At 36.4% G+C, this 21,090-nt stretch overlaps 2 protein-coding genes across 2 annotated transcripts; one reads left to right on the top strand and one right to left on the bottom strand.

Annotated features, from left to right (window-relative positions):
* Positions 1-1,094: 1,094 nt before the first annotated feature.
* LOC100499893 (uncharacterized) lies at positions 1,095-2,440 on the bottom strand. The gene is made up of 3 exons (NM_001250618.2): positions 2,338-2,440; positions 1,528-1,684; positions 1,095-1,441 (listed from the first exon to the last, which is right to left on the bottom strand). The coding sequence occupies exons 1-3, from the start codon at positions 2,430-2,432 to the stop codon at positions 1,277-1,279; spliced, it is 417 nt and encodes a 138-aa protein (NP_001237547.1). The 5' UTR covers positions 2,433-2,440; the 3' UTR covers positions 1,095-1,276.
* Positions 2,441-4,121: 1,681 nt separating this feature from the next.
* LOC100817727 (SAC3 family protein B) lies at positions 4,122-20,369 on the top strand. The gene is made up of 13 exons (XM_006594386.4): positions 4,122-4,579; positions 12,070-12,588; positions 13,097-13,321; positions 13,425-13,678; positions 13,924-14,024; positions 14,121-14,336; positions 15,150-15,377; positions 15,458-15,549; positions 15,637-15,730; positions 16,752-16,844; positions 17,003-17,751; positions 17,853-17,967; positions 18,566-20,369. Exons 1-13 carry the CDS (start codon positions 4,452-4,454, stop codon positions 20,279-20,281), a joined length of 4,530 nt encoding a protein of 1,509 aa, XP_006594449.1. The 5' UTR covers positions 4,122-4,451; the 3' UTR covers positions 20,282-20,369.
* The last annotated feature ends 721 nt before the right edge of the window (positions 20,370-21,090 follow it).

The following is a 21,090-nucleotide window of genomic DNA, read 5'->3' as shown; positions in this document are numbered from 1 at the left end:
TTTCCGTCAAAAATAAGGTTCGTTGGTGGTTCTATTCCCAAAATCAGATGTTTTTAGATACTTTAGATTCTCAGCTCCTCAATGCTTAGAATTGCAACAATGTTGTTATTTACTGGATTTCAATTCATTCTCAAGGAAATTATTAAAAGCATCAATTTCTGTTTTTCCCAATAACCATATGTTAAGGAAAGTTAATGTCAAACTTTTCAAAGAGTACAACCACATCTTTTAATAAAATCTCAAAAGAATTTTGCTGAATACATATTACTCCATGCTTAGAATTGCAACAACAATACATATTGAAATGAAAGACAGATATTTCATGTCTAATAAATGTTATCTAATTTGAAAAAAAAAATAAAATATATATATATATATATATATATATATATATATATATTAACATAAACTTAATGTGTTAATGTTTTGTTTATTTATATAAATATCTTAAATTAAAAATAAAATATTTGACCTTGTTCTTTAACTATTGTCCTTGTCATTTAACTAATACACATTTTATTTTAACACACAAACAATTAAGGGGCAAAAAATCCAAATAAATGTGTACACAGATATCTTTTTTATATATTGTTATAGATATAATAATAAAGTAATCTTTAAAATTAAATTTTAATGGTTGGATTTGGAAATTGGAACTGCACAGTGTAGTTTATTTGAAAACTCTAGAGGATTGGGATCCGATATTATAAAAATAGGAGACCAAACAAGACAATACAATAATACACCGATTAGAAGTTTTTCTCTTAATCGACTCAAAAGGATATAATGACCAATTAAAATTGAAATTGGAAAGTATATTCAAATGATAGAACCTTCTGACCCTACAAGTATATTCTGTCTTCTAAAATTTGACTACAATATCACCTTCCAAAGGACTCTGGGATTGGGTGTGAATAATGTGCATAGTGTGGTTCCAAAATTGCAAATCCAAACACGTGGTAAGTCCTATGTCATACTAGAGTATGTTTATTTTAGATATTTTGAAATTAATTTTGAATCATTAAATGTGATTGAGATGAGTATTTGAATTAATCTCAACAATAGTGTGTGTATATATATATATATTAGATATCAAGAAATGCTGATTTATATATGATTCATGCAGACCTACCAAATCTTTACTCGATGAAACAGAAAGGCAAGGTAAAAGACTAAACAAAGAAAAGGATTTTATCCTTCAGAGCTAACTGTCTATAAAAGACTACAAACAAGACAATCTTTCAATAGACACCTCCAATAGAGTAAATGTAGGGTTTCATATTGAAGAACTAGCATTTCCTGGAACAAATTTGACAGAAATACTATTGACACAATGGCGTTCATCAGTTGGGGTCTTGAATCCCTCTCCTTTGAAAACATGACCCAAGTGCCCACCACATGCTGCACAAGTTATCTCAGTCCTCCTCCCATCTGGGTCAGGCTGAAAATCACAAGTTTCATAAATTCAATACAATTCCAATTTCCAACCAAGAAATGTTACTAACAAGTTTTCGAAAAACCACTCACGGATCGATCGATGGCACCGGGAAAACCCTCAAAGAAAGCAGGCCAACCACAACCAGAATCAAACTTGGTTGAAGACTTGTAAAGAGGAGTCCCACAGCCAGCACAGTTGTAAATTCCTTCTTCATAAAACTTGTTATATTCTCCTGTACCCTTCAATCTGCACATGCTCCCGGTGCATGAAAAGTTACAATCCAACTCACGTAAACCAATTTCATGGCTTAAAGGGTAGTAAGTGTTTACACTTACAAAATAAGGTTAAATTATTCAATTGGCCCTTATAATTATTTCGATTGTAAGAACTGTTAAGTTTTAGTATCTGCACATACATAAAAAGTTAAATTTTGGACTTAGTCGCTAACACTAAAAAACTTTTTGATGCAGCTACATAAAAATTCAGTGATTAACTGTCACAAAAAATTGTACAGGAACTAAAACTTACCGTTTTTTCCAATTTTATTATAGGACTGAAACTTCTAACAAAGACTAATTGGAGCAAGTCAATATTTTAACTATCAAATAAATAGCACTTCTATTTTCCAATAAAACCACTACCAACAAGAGAGTGCATGGAACTGAACCAACTAAAAGCTGCACAAAGCAGAAACGAATCCACAGGAGAGCAATCACATTCATTTACCCTAAAAGATCATCAGCCGTCACCCAGTGATGCTGTGTTTAAAAAACTATCCACTTTTACACTTTTATCACGAACATATAGAGGGAAAAATGAGAGAATATTTGAAGTAGCAAATAACAACAACTCATCAGATGATAGTGCAGAGAAAGCGAAGAATTAGATTGGGAATTTACTCAGTTCCTTTCTGGCGAAGGATCCGAAACTGCTCGGGGGAGAGAATGACCTTCCACTCCTCTTCAGTTTTCTGAATCGGTGTTGGTGCAGCCATTTTTCGCTGATGCTACAGACTGAAAAAAGCCCCTTTTATAGTTCCCAATTGCAAGAAAAATTCCACAAAGAAGATTTTCCGGGAAAATGAACTTGGACGGAAAATTGGGTCTGGACAGTGACAGTGGGAATGAACTACGAGAAGTTGGGACACGTGGCACGTTCATGAACTTCCTTTCTCATGCCTTGTGTCACCGCACAGGTAACTGTACCATTTCTTTACTGCGGACGCAAATAAAACTAAGAAAAGAAAAAAGAATTTTTTGGTCAAGAAAAAAATGTTAGTCCCCATTGTTTTCCGGACCGGTCCAATGAAAACAAAAATATGGCCGAATAGGGCCCATGTTATTCTAACCCTCTTTTTCTCTATTCCCACACCCCAAAATTTTGTTTAGTTAAAATTCCTATTTCATCCCCATCCCTCACACTCTCATTCACTTTGTCTTCTCTCCTCTCAAGTCTCACCCCTTACTTGAGACTCTACCCTTCCCATTCTCTTCTCTCATGCACCTCCATCATATCTGATCTTCACTCTTACTTGTCACTCTCCCTCCCGTTTTCATGTTCACCTCATGCTACACACCCTTCTTTTGTTCTCCACCCATAACTTTGCCTCATATTTGGTAAGTTACCTTCTTAGTTCTTTTGTTCCTTTTCCCCATTTTTGCCAATCAAATAGTAATAGGTTTCCCTATATGTATTTATAAGAGGACGGAAATATGTTTACATTTTTGCTATTTTTAATACTAATTGGAACATGTTTTTCTTTTATAGTGAAACAAATAACAAAATGGAAGCTCATATTTGATTTAATGAAAATATGTATCTGTTGTGTTATAAACTACAATGCATTTTGGTCTTGTTTTAAGTTTTGGTCCCTATATGCAAAAATAAGTTTTAGTCCTTATAGAACCAAATTTAATGCATTTTGGTCTTTGTTGTTAGTTATATCTTAACTTTGATAGATATCGGTACTTTAACATTGCCATAAATAAGAAATTGGCGATGCAAAATCACTAGAATTTTTTTTTACGTCTATTAAATCGTCTGATTTTTAATGCTACTCATATTAGTCAAAAATAAAAATGTTTCGGTCATACACTATCGTTAAAAATCCTCTCTAACAATAATTCATAAGAAAATATCTTAATTATTTTATTGATACTAGTTGTGAAAGATATTTCTAGTGATTTAATAGTTGTTAGAAAATTTCTAGCAATTTTATACCACTAATCTCCATTTTATGATGGTGTTAGAGCATCCAAAACTAATACTTTTTTTAAAAAAAAACTACTAACTGTAGGAACAAAAATACATTTAAGTTACTTTACACAAAAAGGAAAACATATATAATAACCAAAACTTAAAATAAAGTCACCTAAAAAATAATTTAATCACTAATTGCATTAGTTATCATGTAATTGAATAAGGTTTGTGTTAGTATCCACAATTAATTATTAGATGGGAAGTAAGTTAGAGGACATATTTTCAAAATCCAAATAATAAAAAAAAACAGTAAATTCGTTGGGAAAAAACCTAACTTAAACAAAAAAATTGAGTGATCTCTGAATAAAGGGATAAAAAAAGCCGTTAAGCCAAAATTACGAAATTATATAGAATAATTTTTTCGCTCCCAAATCATTGTGTGAATGAATACTCCTAAATCGAACTATAAATTAAAATTGATCAGTCTTAATTTTGATTTAGTTCAATTGGCTTGCCTTCGTTCTTCCCTCTTCAACCCTCTCCTCACCACCTTGCCGATTGTAATTGAATCACCACTTATTAGGACTTTTCGAACTTCTCTCTTTACTGGACTTGGGAGAATAAACGAAAACGATACCTAGTTGTTGCGTTTCACTGTTACCCTGAACCAAAGTGAAGAAAGAAAAAAAGGGTCATCAGAACAAGAAGAACAAGAAGAGGCTTCTGTTCTGTGCTAAAAACAAAAGAGTTGTTTTCATTCGCTTCCATCGTTCCCATCATAATAAACGAATACCATTGAAGAAGAAGAAGAACAATGTCATCGTATCAGGGATTTGGGAAGAGTTCAGGACCCACCGCACCACTCAAATCCCAACCCTATTTCGGTCTCACTAACCCTTCTCCTTCACCTGTTCCTGCTCCTTCGTCGCAACCCACACCCAGGTACGTCAATTCTTCATCACCCTTTTATTTTTTTCATTAATCTATTCAAATTAACCCCTAAAAACTAGATTTTTTTTTTACCGGGTTTTTCCCCCCACGTTGAAATGGGATGGGGAATTTGAACTAGTTAGCATTTAAACGTTTCCTTTATGCCAATCTGCCGCAAAGGATCGTATTTTGATATGAATGGTTTTTTTTTTTTTTTTTTTATTTTTTTTTATCGAGGGGTGGCTAGCATTGAACTTTGCTGTTTGCATTTGGAAGGGTTCAAACGTTTGTGGCTGCTTGTTGCATACGTGGTTATTTTATTTTAATTAGGATTTAGGAGTAAGGTGGGGGTATATGTTAGCAGTGTTTTGGAGGTGAAAATTGGGGATCACATCACATTATACCACAAATTGCATGATCTTGGGATTTTTTCGATAAACTGAGTGAGAGTGAGAGGGAAAATGAAAAAGATAAAGCTGATATTATTGCTCAGAAAGAAAAACTCAATGAATTACATACAACAAAGGTATTTAATGAGTTCTAACTTGAGAAACTAACCACAACTAACTCTAACTAACTTCTAACAGACTGTAACTACTTGGGTGCAGTTTAGTGAAAACTAACAGCCCTTACAACATATAAACTGTTGTTTAATATGAAACAAAACTGTTTACACAATTATGTATTTAGATACTCCAATACCCCCTCAAACTCAAGGGGAAGAGTTTTCAGAAGAAACACTCTTCACATTGAGGTTGCCTCGAAGAACTTTGAACCTTGAGGCAGAGAGAGGCCTAGTCAGTCAGCCCACTGATCCAGAGCTGGAACATGAACAATAGTGAGCTGCTTGGCCAAAAAAATTTCTCTCTATCAACAAAGTATAAATCCAGGTTAACTCAGTGAAAGTTTGAGCTATGCTGCGATATTCAGCTTCTGTGCTGGACCTTGCAGTAACTTTTTGTTTGCGAGACCACCAAGATATCAAATTTGAACCAAGAAAGATGGCAACTCATGAGGTTGAGTGCCTATCATCCACATCAGATGCCCAGTCAGCATCACAAAATGTTCTAATATTCAAGGGCTTTGCAATAGAGGTGGGCTGAAGTAGCAGACCATGAGACAAGGTCCCTTTGAGGTATCTTAAGATTCTTTTCACCACTGTCCAGTGAGAATCTAGAGGAGCAGCCATAAATTAAAAAACTTTGTTGACAGCAAAACTGATTTCAGGTCTAGTAAGGGTAGCATATTGCAATGCACCAACCACAGACCTATATAGAGTAGGATCATGAAAAGCATCAGCCCCATGTTTGGACAATTTGCAATTAGAGACCATTGGAGAAGATATGGAGTAAGCCTCAGGCATATTAGCTATATGGAGTAAATCTTGAATGTATTTGCTCTGAGTCATCAAGATAGACTTGTTGGACAGATACTTGATTTCTAGACCCAAGAAGTAATCTAAATGACCAAGTTGTTTAAGAGAAAAAACAGTATTAAGTTTGTCTGTAAGCTGTTGAATCAAAGAGGTTGAGCTGCCTGTCAAAATTATATCATCCACATAAACCAACAAATAAATAGTATGCAATTGATGTTGGTAGATAAACAAAGAGGAATCACTCTTGCTGCCAACAAAACCAAGTTGTAATAAAGTGAACTTAAGTCTATCAAACCACTGCCTAGGAGCTTATTTTAAACCATAGATGACTTTATTGACTTTACGGACTAGTGACCTATCAGTAACTTCAAATCCAGGAGGTTGTTTCATAAAAACAATTTCTTCAAGAATCTCATTTAAAAAGGCATTATTCACCTCAAGTTGAAACAATTTCCACCCATAGGACAAAACAAGAGTAAGGATAATTCTAATGGTGACAGGCTTGACCACAAGTGAAAAAGTTTCATGAAAATCAAAGCCATGAACTTGATGGAACCCTTTAGCTACTAAACTTGCTTTGAATCTGTTAACAGAACCATCAACATTTTCCTTAACCTTGTACCAATTCCCAAGTATTGTTCTTCATCAAGGCATCATATTCTTGCTGCATAGCAGAGAGCCAATCATCATTTGCTAGAGCTTGTTTCACAGTCTTAGGCTTAAAATGAGTGAGAAACAATGAAGGGTGGAGTCTAGGATTGTGAATACCAGATTTAGATCTTGTTTGCATGGGGTGAGTGTTAATTGGGAGAGAGGTAGATGGCATAACAATGTCTGAAGTGGATGTAGGAATGGTAGTGAACTCAGAATTTCGATGTTCAGCAGAAATGGATGTAGAAGAAGTAGATGTTGGAGGTACAAACACAGTAGTGATGGGAGAATGAGTGGGCAAAGGTGAAAAACCAGGAGGAATGAAAGGAATAGAACCTGAATTAGTGGGTGGTATAGTTGCAACACAAGGTGGAGATAGGTTAGGACTGAGACTAAAGTAGAAATCCAAACTTTTTGTGGAATTAGAGGAGGAAGGAAAAAGATCAGAGTAAGGAAATCTTAACTAATTAAACAAGCATCCTTAGAGATATAAATCCTTCCAGAAGGTGACAAGCACTTGTAGCCTTTGTGAGAAGAAGAGTAACCCAGAAACAGGCACTCTTGAGACCTAAAATTAAGTTTGTGTGTATGATATGGTCTTAGCAAAGGAAAACAGGCACACCCAAAGGTTTTGAGAAAGTGATGATCAGACTCTTTATTGAACAAGGCAACAAAAGGAACAACAAATTTAAGAGTAGTGGTAGGTAGCCTGTTAATTAGGTAAACAACTGTTGTAAAAGCATAGTCCCAAAACTATAGAGGTAAAGAGACATGATGCAGCAAGGTTAAACCCAAATCAACTATGTGTTTGTGTTTTCTCACAACCACGTCTTTTTGATGATGAGTGTGAGGACAAATTAGTCTATGGGAGATGCCAAGGGAGGCTAGGAGATTAGAGAATGGTCTGTATTCACCTCCCCAGTCTCACTAAATACTTTTTATCTTGGTATTAAGTTGTAACTCAACCATAGATTTGAAATTTTTGAAAACAACAATGGTTTCAGCTTTGGACTTTATAGGAAAAATCCATGTGTACCTAGAGAAAGCATAAGAAGGAAACATAATATGTATAACCCGCATATGAGGAAACATGTGAAGATCCCCACAAGTCAGTGAAAATAAGTTCTAAAGGTGAATATACAGAAGTGGAATTGTGAGAAGGTAGTCTATACGCTTTATCCATACAACAAGAGGAACATATTTCTGTGAAGTGTTTATTCAAATGGGAAATGTTACGATGATTAAGAACAATTTTCATAACATGATCATTTGGATGACCTAACCTAGCATGCCAAAGGTTGGCAACATTGGTAGAAGAAACAACCGATTTTGAGCCTATATTAGAGCTACTATTGACATTTGGAGTTGAATAAGAGAGGTCAACATTTGTAACTAGAACAAAAGTAGACATCAACAGTGATGGACTGCCTTGAAGTTGAAGATTGTTAAATGTATAGAGGCCATCAGCACCCACAAATACTTGAAGGAGGACCTTATGTGTCTCCTGAGATTTGACAAGACAAACATGAGGATGAAATTCAAAAAACATTGAGTTATCTTTGACAAATTGACTCACACTTAACAGATTTTTCAAAATAGAAGGGACATGTAACAGTTTGTGAAGTTTAAAAGTTATACCAGTATCAATAGGAGAAATAAAGGTGGAGGAACCAGTTTTAGAGATACTTAAACCTTCACCATTGCCTATAAAGATCTGATTTGGGCCATCAAAATGGGTGAACTGCTTAATGTTTTGAGAATCACCAGTAACATGAAAACTAGCTCCATAATCTGGTATCCAAGTGGAGCCAGCTAAAGCAGTCCCATGAGAGGCCGAGTTTGTGAGCATGGCATTGGGCTGATTATGACCTGAGCCTGTTGACTTAGAATTGGGATTAACCCAAGTGTTGGAGGTTCTAGGTGGACCAGCTGAATAAGGAATGGGCTGCATCATAGTAGGATCAAAAAGAGTGAGAGATTCGTGTGGTTGAAAGCTAACAGCAATCCTGAAATGACAAACATTTGCAGTGTGCCCATATTTGAGACAAATTTGGCACTAGAAGTTAGCAAAACGACCACCACTGCGGCCTCTGCCAAAGCCACCACCCCCGCATCCAGTACCTCGATTAGAAAAGGTACCACGACCACCACCGTGGCCATACGAGTCTCGATAACCACCAGTTTTGTAGGTGTTTGGATGCAAGTAGCCTTGAGTGTAGTTTAACGACACAGAACTGGTCGTTTGAGCATCTCAATTGTAGCGTGTAAAACGAGTCTCATGGCCATAGAGAAGAGCTGTAGTTTCTGCAATGGAGGGAGTACGCTTCTTACTCTCGATAACAGAGATGACTGGCACATAATTTGACGGTAACCCTTCGAGGAGCGCATCAACATACTCCTCGTAACGAACCGGAACGCCCACACCTACTAATTCATCAATGTAGCCTTTGATTTTGCGCAAGTATTCCTCAATTGATTTTCCATCAAGACTGACAGCGCGCATGGTAGAACAAAGTTGTCGCGCACGAGATTTGTTGTGGAGGCTAAAGTACTCTTGGATTTTGTCCCAAACTTGATACGAGTGATTGGAACCAAGAATTCTCGACAATACGGACTTTGAAAGTGTAGATTGTAACCAAAACAAGAAGCGTTTGGTCTTGAACCTCCCAGGTTTCATATTCTAGATTAACTCGATCAGCAATGCGATTGTCTTCAGTGAGGTAACGCAGAGGAACGACGGGATTAACCACAAATCGCGGAAGGTTGTGCGATTTGATCACTGGCTCTACGTGTTGACGCCAATGCATATAATTGGAGTCATCAAGTTTCTCTACAACCGAATTGGGAAATGATTGAGAAACAAAATTGGAAATAGCGGAAGCTATGGACACACAGTAGGAAGCTTCACAGAAGAACAAGCTTACGAAAAAATGGCTCTAGATACCATTTTCGATAAACTGGGTGAGAGTGAGAGAGAAGATGAAGAAGATATAGCTGATATTATTGCTCAGAAAGAAAAACTCAATGAGTTAGATGCAATAGAGGTATTTAAAGAGTTCTGACTTGAGAGACTAACTCTAACTACCTCTAACTAACTTATAACAAAATGTAAACTAACTCTAACTACCACTAACTAACTTCTTACAGCTCAAGATCAATTATGCTAAGAGCCAATTTGGGTGTTTGGGTAAATCAGAGGATTGGTGTAGACAAACAGCTCATTTTCTTAACTGCAACTAGCTGGATTTTCCTTTTTCTTACCTTGGAACTCCAGTGGGATCCAATCCTAAAAGCTGGAGAGTATGGCAGCCTATCATCAGCAAGTTTGAGGCTAAACTCACCAAATGGAAGCAAAAATGCCTCTCTATGGGTGGCAGAATAACCCTCATTAACTCTGTGTTAACAGCTTTACCCATCTACTTGCTGTCTTTTTTCAGAATACCTAAAAAAGTGGTTCACAAGATTATCTCCATTCAGAGAAACTTTCTTTGGGGAGGAGTTAATGAGGCAACCAAGATCCCTTGGGTCAATTGGGATACGGTCTGTCTTCCTAAGACTAAAGGGGGGTTAGGTATTAAAGACTTGACGAAGTTTAATGAGGCTTTGCTTAGCAAATGGGGTTGGGAGTTGGCAAATAATCAGAACCATCTTTGGGCCAGAACTTTAATGTCCAAATATGGTGGCTGGAATGCTCTGATCCATGGCAGAAACTGCACAGGTTTCTCTAATTGGTGGAAGGACTTAAAATCTATTTTCCAGCAGCAGCACAGTAATAGCTTGACCAGTAATTTGAGATGGAAGATGGGTAATGGGGCTAAAATCAAGTTCTGGAAGGATCAATGGAGGGAGGATGACTTAACTCTTCAAGAAAAATATCCTACTTTGTATCAAGTGAGCTACCAGCAGGATTCTTCTATCAGCCTAATGGGACTTCTCGTTGATAATAGATGGGAATGGAAGATGCATTGGAGGAGAAGCTTCTTTGACCATGAAATTGATATGGTAGCAGCCTTTATGGATGAGATTGATGCTGTTCAGATTCGCTTATCCAGTATGGATTCCCTTATTTGGAAGGCTGATCCTAGTGGAGTCTATTCCACAAAGTCAGCCTACAATCTCTTCAAGAATGATGGCAGTTCTGATAATGAAGACAGCGCTTTCAAGATTATTTGGAATTTGAAAATTCCTCCAAGAGCAATTGCTTTCTCTTGGAGAATTTTCAGAAACAGATTGCCTACTAAGGCTAATCTGAGAACAAGACAGGTCGTATTGCCTTCTTATAGTTGCCCGTTATGTGATTATGAAGAGGAAGATATCGGCCACATCATGTTCTCCTGCACAAACACTAGGAATCTATGGTGGGAGGCTTTGAGATGGGTCAATAGAGTGGGCCCTTTCCCCATTGAACCTAAGAATCATTTCATGCAATTCTCTCATTGGAATAGCAAAAGCTTTATAGACAATAGATGGGAGGTGTTATGGATAGCTCTCTCCATGACTATTTGGAAGCATAGAAATCTCTTGGTTTTCAAAAACCAGATTTTCAACCCCGAAAAAGTCATGGATGAAGCTCTATTCCATACTTGGTCATGGTTAAAAGGAATAGACAAAGATTTTCATATTCATTTTAACCAATGGTCTACTAGCTTGAAGGAGGAACTATCCTAGGGGTTTTTTCTTTGTTCTTTTACTTTCAGCTGCTGGGCGTTTTGTTCTATTGTAGTTGGGTTTGGCAATTCTCTGCCTTTGTAATTATATGATGTTTACTTCAGTACCTCTAGTACTGATCTATATATAATACTATATGATTTTTGCTGTGCAAAAAAAAAACTAACTTCTTACAGAATGTAACTACTTGGGTGCAGTTTAGTGAAAACTAACAGCCCTTACAACATATACACTGCTGTCTAATATGAAACAAAATTGTTTACACAGTTATGTATTTGCATACTCCAATAGGATTTAAACTGGATATATAAATTGGAGAAATGTTTCAGATTTAATCTTGTGATGGTTAAGTGCCTTTGTAAGTGAAAGGAATTTTCAATTGTACAACTATAACACTTGTGATACTCTGAGATAGTGAATGTTAGGCAGTAAATCGCCAGAGCGAAATACCAGTGTGATTTGTTGAAGTGGATCAGCTTAACCATTAAAATAGCCTTTACTCTTAATGTCGTTGTTTAACCCTTCTAGCTGACTCTACCTAGAATTTGGATAAAATCCAAACAATTCCATATACCCTTTTGGTGAAACCCATTTTATTGTTTCTTTTTTTTCTCTCTCTCTTCTCACACAAAAAAAGTTCCCATCCTGTCTGTTGTGACAAAACAAGGTGCACTTTTTGACCACCCTTTTTTTTATTAAGAACTTATGTTTTATCCTTTGTTTAGACAAGACATTCTTTTCGTGGCTATAGTTTATATTTAAGATGTTAATTGCGTGATGCATTTTCATAGTTCATATTTTCTTTCAGATCCATTGACTCTTCCAGTTGGAGTGATGGACAGAAACTGCTCTATAAAGATTTGGGTACCCATATTCCTGAAAGGCCATCTCCAGTCACAACATTTATTGCTACACATGATTCCACAACTGGTGTTACAGCCAGAATTTCAAGATTTCCAAACCCAGAGAGAACCAGATCTCCTCCTATATCATATTCAGATTTGGATACTGATACTCCAGAAAGGCCATCTCCAGTCACAACTTTTATTGCTTCACGTGATTCCGCAACTGGTGTTACAGCCAGAATTTCAAGATTTCCAAACCCAGAGAAAACCAGATCTCCTCCTATATCATATGCAGATTTGGATATTGATACTCCAGAAAGGCCATCTCCAGTCACAACATTTATTGCTTCACGTGATACCGCAACTGGTGTTACTACCAGAATTTCAAGATTTCCGAACCCTGAGAGAACCAGATCTCCTCCTATATCATATGCAGATGTTGAAGCTTTGAGGAATTCTGATCAAACTGTTCTAAGAAATAAGTAAGATAATATCATCTGTAAACTTTTATGCTATCACATTTCTTTAATTTGTTATGTATCTGGACCTCTGCATCAATTTTTTCTTGTTTGTATTTGAATATCGTATGTATAAAGCTGAAATATGTCAAGTCAATCCAGTCTTATGGACTAAACTTCTGTTATATCATTATATGGGATGGCGTTTAAATAATTATATCAGTTACCCTGTTGTTTTGAACTTTATCATGAAACTACATTTTTCCATGAAAAATTCCTTATAAGTATCAGTTTGTTAAATTCAAGGTTATATTATATCAACATGAATAACTGAAATGAGTAAATGGAATGGATTGCTTATCCCTTTTTGGTTTTCCCTATGTTGAGAAAAACAATATGACAATCTTTTAGACGTAAATTTAGATTCTTTATGCTAATTGTGCATGCATAGCATCAAACAATGTCCATTACTTCCCAAAAAAATGTGATGTCCCATCTCTAATTTGTTGAGCCTGTTTAATGGTTCTTCCAGGCCTTCTCTGTCTCCTCCTAGACTGGGAAGTACATCAAATGTTCCGAGGACTGTCCCTCATTCTCAAATTCACCAGAAATCTTTCCCGTCTAATGTTTCTGAAGCCACTGTAAGCAAGCCCATCAGCTCCACTGCTCCTAAAAGATCAAGATCACCTCCTCCATCATTTGCAGCCAATGTAACCCTTGAAGGAAACTCAATTTCCTCAGAAGACAACTCTGAACGGTAAGATATTAGGTGCAGTGGCACCATTTTTTGTCCATTATGCATTTACTTTATCTTGAATTATTTATTTTTAAAGAATCTTTATTCTTATTGTGTTGTTCAGTGAAATGTTAGCCAAGGCAAAGCGTTTAGCTCGGTTCAAGGTAGAACTAAGCAAATCTGAACAAAATAATGATGATATTCCCAATCAGACGGCTTTTGCAAATAGACATGAACAATCTGTGTTGGAGCAGAAATATGTGAGAGGGAATTTAATGGATTCAGCTAGAAACTTTACCAATGGTCTTGCTGTTTCTGACAATGAAGGCTTGGAAACATCCAATTTAATTATTGGCTTATGTCCAGATATGTGTCCTGGTATACTTGGATTTTAAATATAAGAGTGAACCTGTGAGATTTTTTATATTTTGATTAGATCTCAAATTCTAAATCTGCAATGAACTTTTCTCAAGAAACATTTGTGATTCCTTATTTGTTTTTTAATGTGGGAAAGTGTAGTTTGAGAGAACCCCAAAGCCAACTTCATTTTGGAGTTTCTTTTTGAGTGCATAAATGTTTACACAACCTGAAAAATTTAACCCAAATTTTGATTTGTGCTTCAGAGTCAGAAAGGGGAGAACGAGAAAGAAAAGGGGATCTTGACCAATATGAACGTGCGGATGGGGATAGAAATGTAACTAGCAGACTTCTTGCAGTTAAGAAGGTGATTGCCATATTACTAAATACTATTGTTTTTCCTTCTGAACAGCTTACTGCTTTTTCAAGTATTATTAATAGCATAAATCATGATTCATGACAGTATACTAGGACAGCAGAGAGGGAAGCCATTTTGATCCGGCCTATGCCTATCCTGCAAAAGACAATTGATTATCTGCTCACTTTGCTAGATCAGCCTTATGATGAAAGGTTTCTTGGTGTATACAACTTCTTGTGGGATAGGATGAGAGCAATTCGAATGGACCTCAGAATGCAGCACATTTTCAATCAAAGGGCTATTACTATGCTGGAACAGATGGTGCTTCCTTGTGGTTATATCATGACTTTTTTCCCCATACATGTTCAAAAACATTGGTTCTAGTGCTCTTTTATGAATGAGTGTGCATGGTAAAGAGCTTAGGTCTGTGGACAAACATTTACAAATTTATTACTTCCCAATGGAAATATATAACTCCCATTGTCAACCTAAAATATGGAAACATGCAACTCATTCATTGTGCACTATTAAATTTTAGCAACATGAACTTATCCCTTGTCTGATGTTCAAGTGTCCCTTGTCAGTCTAAGTTATGCTGCTGTATTAGTCTCAATTTTTTGCGCCAACCCTTGTATATTTTTGAACTTGGACATCTGTTGGTTTTTTCTTTCAGAAAGTCTCCTTTTGGTTTAGTCATGTCTGGTCTTGTGACATTACTGCCACTTGTTATCAGTGACTGACTCACTGCAACATGCGCTGCTTGTTAGATGCCTTGACTATCCAGTTTGTTTGGTAATAATCCTTATTAGTAGAGTAATAGTATAATCAAGATCACATGTCAAAGCAAATATTCATGTTTTTCTTGTAATACTTCATATAAAACCTAAATTATTGTTCCTATTAAAGTGATAATATCAAGGGTTTTTTTTTCCTCATAGTTCTTTAAAAGTATGTGGATACAGATAATTAATACTGAATATATAAATTTTGTTTTTATCAATTTCATATTTGTGTATTGATAGAATAATTTTTTGAAAGAGCAGTTAGTTTAATCTAGAACATGCATATGCTTGTTGCCAAGCAGTATCTGATGATTGCAAAGGCTAATGAAGCTGTTGATTTCTGTGGTTTCAGATAAAATTACATATCATTGCAATGCATGAATTATGTGAATACACTAAAGGAGAAGGATTTTCCGAGGGCTTTGATGCTCATCTCAATATTGAACAGATGAACAAAACTTCAGTTGATCTGTTCCAGATGTATGATGATCACAGAAAGAAAGGAATCAATATTCCCACCGAAAAAGAGTTTCGAGGCTATTATGCTCTTCTTAAACTGGATAAGCACCCTGGTTACAAAGTAAGTAGCCTTTGTAGTGCTTTGATTTATATGGCTTTATTCACTTCAAAAAAACCAAGGAACTAAGCAAGTCATACTAGGTTGAACCTGCAGAGCTCTCACTTGAAATTGCTAAGATGACTCCAGAGATTAGGCAGACTCCAGAAGTTCTATTTTCTCGCAGTGTAGCAAGGTTGTAATTCCTATAGAAGTTAGTTTTTGTTTCTTTTTTGGTTATCATGTTTGTGATCTGACCATTCCTTCTTGTTTTCCTTTTCAGAGCGTGCCGAACAGGTAATTTTATTGCCTTCTTTCGGCTTGCAAGAAAAGCAACTTATCTTCAAGCATGCCTAATGCATGCTCACTTTTCTAAGGTATGGGGTTTTCCTGCCTTCTATTTTTTGCTCAACAAAGACAATATGGTTGGACTTGTCCTTATAAAGCTTAGAGCTGACATGTATAGACTGGGCTTGCATTTACTCGATCATTGCGGGCAATTTAGGAAATTGTTTAAATTGTTTGGAGACAAACTGAAGTACTTTCTTCTCCTGAATGAACTTGCTACATATGTTGATCAACAGTGGTGGATCCAGAGATTTTTCCTAGTGGGAGCAAGAAATAGTTTATAATATTATCACAAAAAAAAATATCACCAACTATCACAAAATGTGTAATATCATGACAAAAAAAAAAAATCAAAATACTTATACTTTTACAAATTATAATTATCTTTTATGGTGCAGCGGTAAAGTTGTGCCTTGGTGACTTGTTGGTCATGAGTTCGAATCCGGAAACAGCCTCTTTGCATATGCAAGGGTAAGGTTGCGTACAATATCCCTCCCCCATACCTTCGCATAGCGAAGAGTCTCTGGGCAATGGGGTACGAAGATAAATAAAATACTTTTTTTAAAATGTTCTATGATTTTTTTTTGTCAATACTATCAAAAATTAGAGGGATAAAGAAGTAAGATTAGTATCAATTTATTCTCTCTTTTTTATTTCTTATATTTTCTTACATTCATTTTAAAACAGTTCATCTTATGGGGGCAAATTTTTTTTCACTACACATACAAATAAATTTTTTTTACTACACACCTTATAACCTGGATCCGCCAGTGCTGATCGATCATGTAATATATGATAATACTGCCATGCTTAAAAGCAAGAATTTTCTTGCTCATTTTTATAGAATATCTGTCTCTTGGTGCATAAATTTCAAAAGGATAGCTAAGCAACATTAATTTGATTGTATTATTATACAATCCCTTTGAGTCCGCAATAAATTAGTGGAAAGAATTTTGTGGAATTCTCTTTAGTAATGATTTTGGTCATGAAGTGACTAGGCTACATCTGATCAGAAATCCTAACCTTTATGTCTTGTGTTACTTTTACAAGTTGCGTACCCAGGCACTTGCTTCTCTGCATTCTGGTCTACAGAATAGCCAAGGTCTCCCTGTTGCTCATGTTGCTAACTGGCTTGCTATGGAGGTATATTTCTTAGATAGATGTGTATGTGCGCTGTCTCATTTTTTCCCCTTTACTTGTGTGAGTGGAGTGTGGGTATTGAGGGCGTGTGGCAGGCACATGGGATTGCTTTGCTGAATTTTCCAACTTTCTCTTACATTCACCTTTGTCATTTTAATTAGGATGAAGGTATAGAGGGTCTCTTGGAGTATCATGGATTCTTGCTAAAAACATTTGAAGAGCCATACATGGTGAAGGAAGGCCCATTTCTCAATGTTGATGTTGACTTTTCCACAAAGTGTTCAAAACTTGTGCTCAAGAAAAGGTCTGGAAGGATACTCGAGGATGTTTCACCCTCAATTCAAGCTGAATCACCACGTGTTGAGACTGTGAAAGAGATTCAGATGAGGAAGGTATACAAGCATGAACCACAAGTAGTTTCAGCTGTTGAAAATGATACTTCTGTGCAGATACTTGATGAGGAAATTCCAGACGCTGAAGCTATTTTCTCCCCAAAGGATAGTAAATCAGGAAAGGCATTTAAGGATGTTCAGGACAATCGAAAAGATCACAATATGTCCACTACTAGTCCATCACTGTTGAGCTTCCCTTTTCCTAATATTATACCTGAACCACAACTTCCTAGAATTGACGTTTTAAAGGATACCAATTCCGATTTAATTGCAAGAGGTTCTCCAAAGAGAAACTTGCCGTCTAATGTTGATGGAAGGCCATTGGAGATTGTACCCAAAGCAGCTCCACCAGAAAGTTCATTAGGGAATAGTTTTTTTGTGCCACCTCCTGTGGCCCGGGGTATATCCAAGGATGAGTCTCTGATTATTCACCAAGAACATCACGATGAAATTGATGAAGTTAGAGAAAATTGTCAAGATGAAGAAATTGCTGAGGCCAAGCTGAAGTTGTTCTTAAGGTTTATATGCCTTGTTTCATTACATAATTTTAGATTTTTACAGATAACACGTTCACATGTATTTTACTATTTTTAAGTCATTTTTCATGTATTCCTGTCAGGTTATGGAGGAGGCGAGCATCAAAATTAAGAAGATTACGGGAAGAGAGGCAATTAGCATCAAATGCTGCACTAAACTCGATGCCATTGGGCCCCCCAATTCAACATTATATTAATGTAAGTTTGGTAGTTTCTTTTTGTGAAATTTTTAGTAAATTGCTCTTGCCAGAGGACAGGTGTTGAGGATGAGAGTTAAATAAAGATGATTGTTTTTAATCTTGCTTCTTTTAAAAATAAATGTATTTTTGGATCAGCATTTTATATTCTCATAGAAAATTTTAGCTAATTACTTCCTGCTGACCACTTTCCAATTCTCATTAATCCTGAAGATAGTTACTGAATTAGTAAAACCTATTTTGCATAATTAAATGTTGCCACTGTGTGCAGCGGTAAAGTTGTGTCTTGGTGACTTGTTGGTCATGGGTTCGAATCCGGAAACAGTCTCTTTGCATATGCAAGGGTAAGGCTGCGTACAACATCCCTCCCCCATACCTTCGCATAGCGAAGAGCCTCCGGGCAATGGGGTACGAAGTTTTTTTTTAAATGTTGCCACTGTGTGTGCATGAACATAAATACCATTAGCAATTTTCATTTGTTCCTTCTTGCCTTTAAAAAAAGAAGAAATTTTCATTTGTCGATTGTCTATTAGGAAGTTTTTGTGAATATCTTTGACTTTATTTATTATTGACTTTGGTGGTTCCCTTTTTTAATGTAGCGACCTGGTAACTTCAACAAGTTTGACATTGATATAGCTATGAGGGAGAGATATGAAAACCAGGAAAAATCATGGTCGAGACTTAATGTTTCCAATATAGTTGCTGATACACTAGGCCGAAGAAATCCAGATGCTAAATGCTTGTGCTGGAAGATCATTCTATGCTCTCAGATGAACAGTGGATATGAAATGGGAGCGGCAGGCACTTGGTTGACCTCAAAGTTCATGCCTTCTAGTGATGAAGATGCGGTTATTTCATCTCCTGGCTTGGTAATATGGAGGAAATGGATTTCTAGTCAATCTGGCATCAACCCTACCTGCTATCTCTCTGTAGTTAGGGATACAGCATTTGGTAGTCTAGATGAGGCGGTATCTGGGGCAGGTGCGGTTATGTTTCTTGTGTCTGAGAGCATCTCATGGGAACTTCAGAGATCTCATCTTCATAATCTTCTGATGTCAATTCCCTCTGGGGCCTGCTTGCCTCTGCTGATCTTATGCAGCTCATACGATGAAAGGTTCTCTTCTGCTATTATCAATGAGCTGGGTCTTCAAAGCATTGATAAATTGAAGATTAGTAGCTTTCTGCTTGTTTTTCTTAGTGAAAACCAGCAGCAGATGGAACACTTGGGTGGATTTTTCAGTGATACACGATTAAGGGAAGGGCTGCAATGGCTGGCAGGTGAATCACCCTTGCAACCCAACCTTGGCTGTGTGAAAATACGAGAACTTGTTCACGCCCATCTTAATTCTTTCTCAGAGATGCTGGACATTGCCATTAACTCCAACGTGGGTCCTAATGACTATGTTTCATTGTTCAATGAAGCCTTAGATCGTTCAACTAAAGAAATTATTGCTACTGCCAATTCAAATCCTACTGGTTGGCCTTGTCCAGAAATTGGTTTACTTGACAAGTTTTGTGATGAAGATAGAGTAGTAAAAATGTGCTTGCCAACTTTGGGGTGGAGCTCAAGTGTGAAAACCGAACCAACTATTTGTGCTTTGCAAAACTGTAAGCTCCCTAATTTCCCTGATGATATATCATGGTTGGCCAGAGGTTCTAAAGTTGGACATGAGATTGAAAGCCACAGGATACAGCTTGAGAATTGCTTGATCCAGTACTTGGCTCATACTAGTAAGACGATGGGAATTTCTTTGGCAACAAAAGAGGCGCGTGTCACAATGCAAAGCTGTGCTAGACTTGAGCTGCGTGGCTCAAGCTACCATGTAGTTCCACATTGGGGTATGATTTTTCGTCGAATTTTCAACTGGCGTTTAATGGGTTTATCTAGCAGGGAAGTCTCTACGGCTTACATCGCAGAATGCCATCATGTTGCTCTTCCAAATGTGAGCTCCGAAACATGGCTGTCTTATTATCCAGATGCGTCTTTAGATGAAATAATCAGTGTTAGCTGTAACTCTCCTCTTCCCGTTAATGATCAGCTGAGGCCGGATGCCCTTCAAAGTCCTCCACATAGGGATTCAAATGATGTATTCCATGAGACTGTTAACGTGATGTATACTGAAAGCAATCTTCCAATTGATAAATTACCTAGCATGGATACAACTGGAACATATGGTTTATACAGTGCTAATTCTAACAGTGGAGCATTAACGAATGGGAAACCAACCAAAGAAGCTGACAAGTTAAGCAAATTATTGGAGCAATGTAACTTGCTGCAGGATGGCATAGATAAGAAGCTTTTTTTATACTTTTAATAGGCACGTGATTTCTATGTTTCTATTTTTTGTATGTATCCTCAACTAAAGTAAAAGAAAAAACAATCAAATGTTGATTTGTAGGAAATTTTGTACAACAAAGTAAAATTATAGTTTTTTATTTTCTTTTGCTGTTTCATTTCCTTCCCATCTCCGAGTTCACAAGGGTGACATGGACTTGAGGAGAATGAAGCCACTCGCGCGAAACTATTGGAATTGAAGAAACATGCTTTTCTAGTATTATAAATGGTCCCATATTTGATTATTCAAAATTAATGTGTTGACTAATTAGAGAATGCGGGTACTGATGAACGCACGTTAAATAGAGAAGGAAAAATATTTGGCCAGTGTGCTTATTTGTAAAGTTTCCATTTTCCGCGATATGTTTATTTGAGCTATCTACTTTTTCATTCTTAGAAATAATATTTGTGAGTATTTAAAAAAAATGTTTGATTAACAACTAAATTTTACTAGGAGCATTTTTGCAAAAGTGGGGTGTAGAAGAAGTTAAAAGAAGATAAGAATGGAAATTTTACATGTTATTCTCACCCCAGTGGAATCGATTTACTCACTCCTTTCTTGAGAATATAAATATGGCAATATTGAAGTTATTCTTTTCTTGAGAATATTTTATGTTCAGGATTTTTATTTATTTTTAATCAAGTGACGTGAAAATACACATTCTCTACTCATTCTCGAGAATATGCTATGATAACTTGAAGCACTTGATATAATGTTCGTCTTTCTTCTAATTATTAGTATCTCTATATATGATTCGATTAATCTAAATCAAATTGGATAGAATTACT

Source organism: Glycine max, chromosome 13, assembly GCF_000004515.6.
Source record: "Glycine max cultivar Williams 82 chromosome 13, Glycine_max_v4.0, whole genome shotgun sequence".
Classification (NCBI taxonomy): Eukaryota; Viridiplantae; Streptophyta; class Magnoliopsida; order Fabales; family Fabaceae; genus Glycine; species Glycine max.
The sequence above is the reverse complement of the archived record's forward strand: the minus strand, read 5'-3'. Positions and strand labels throughout refer to the sequence as shown.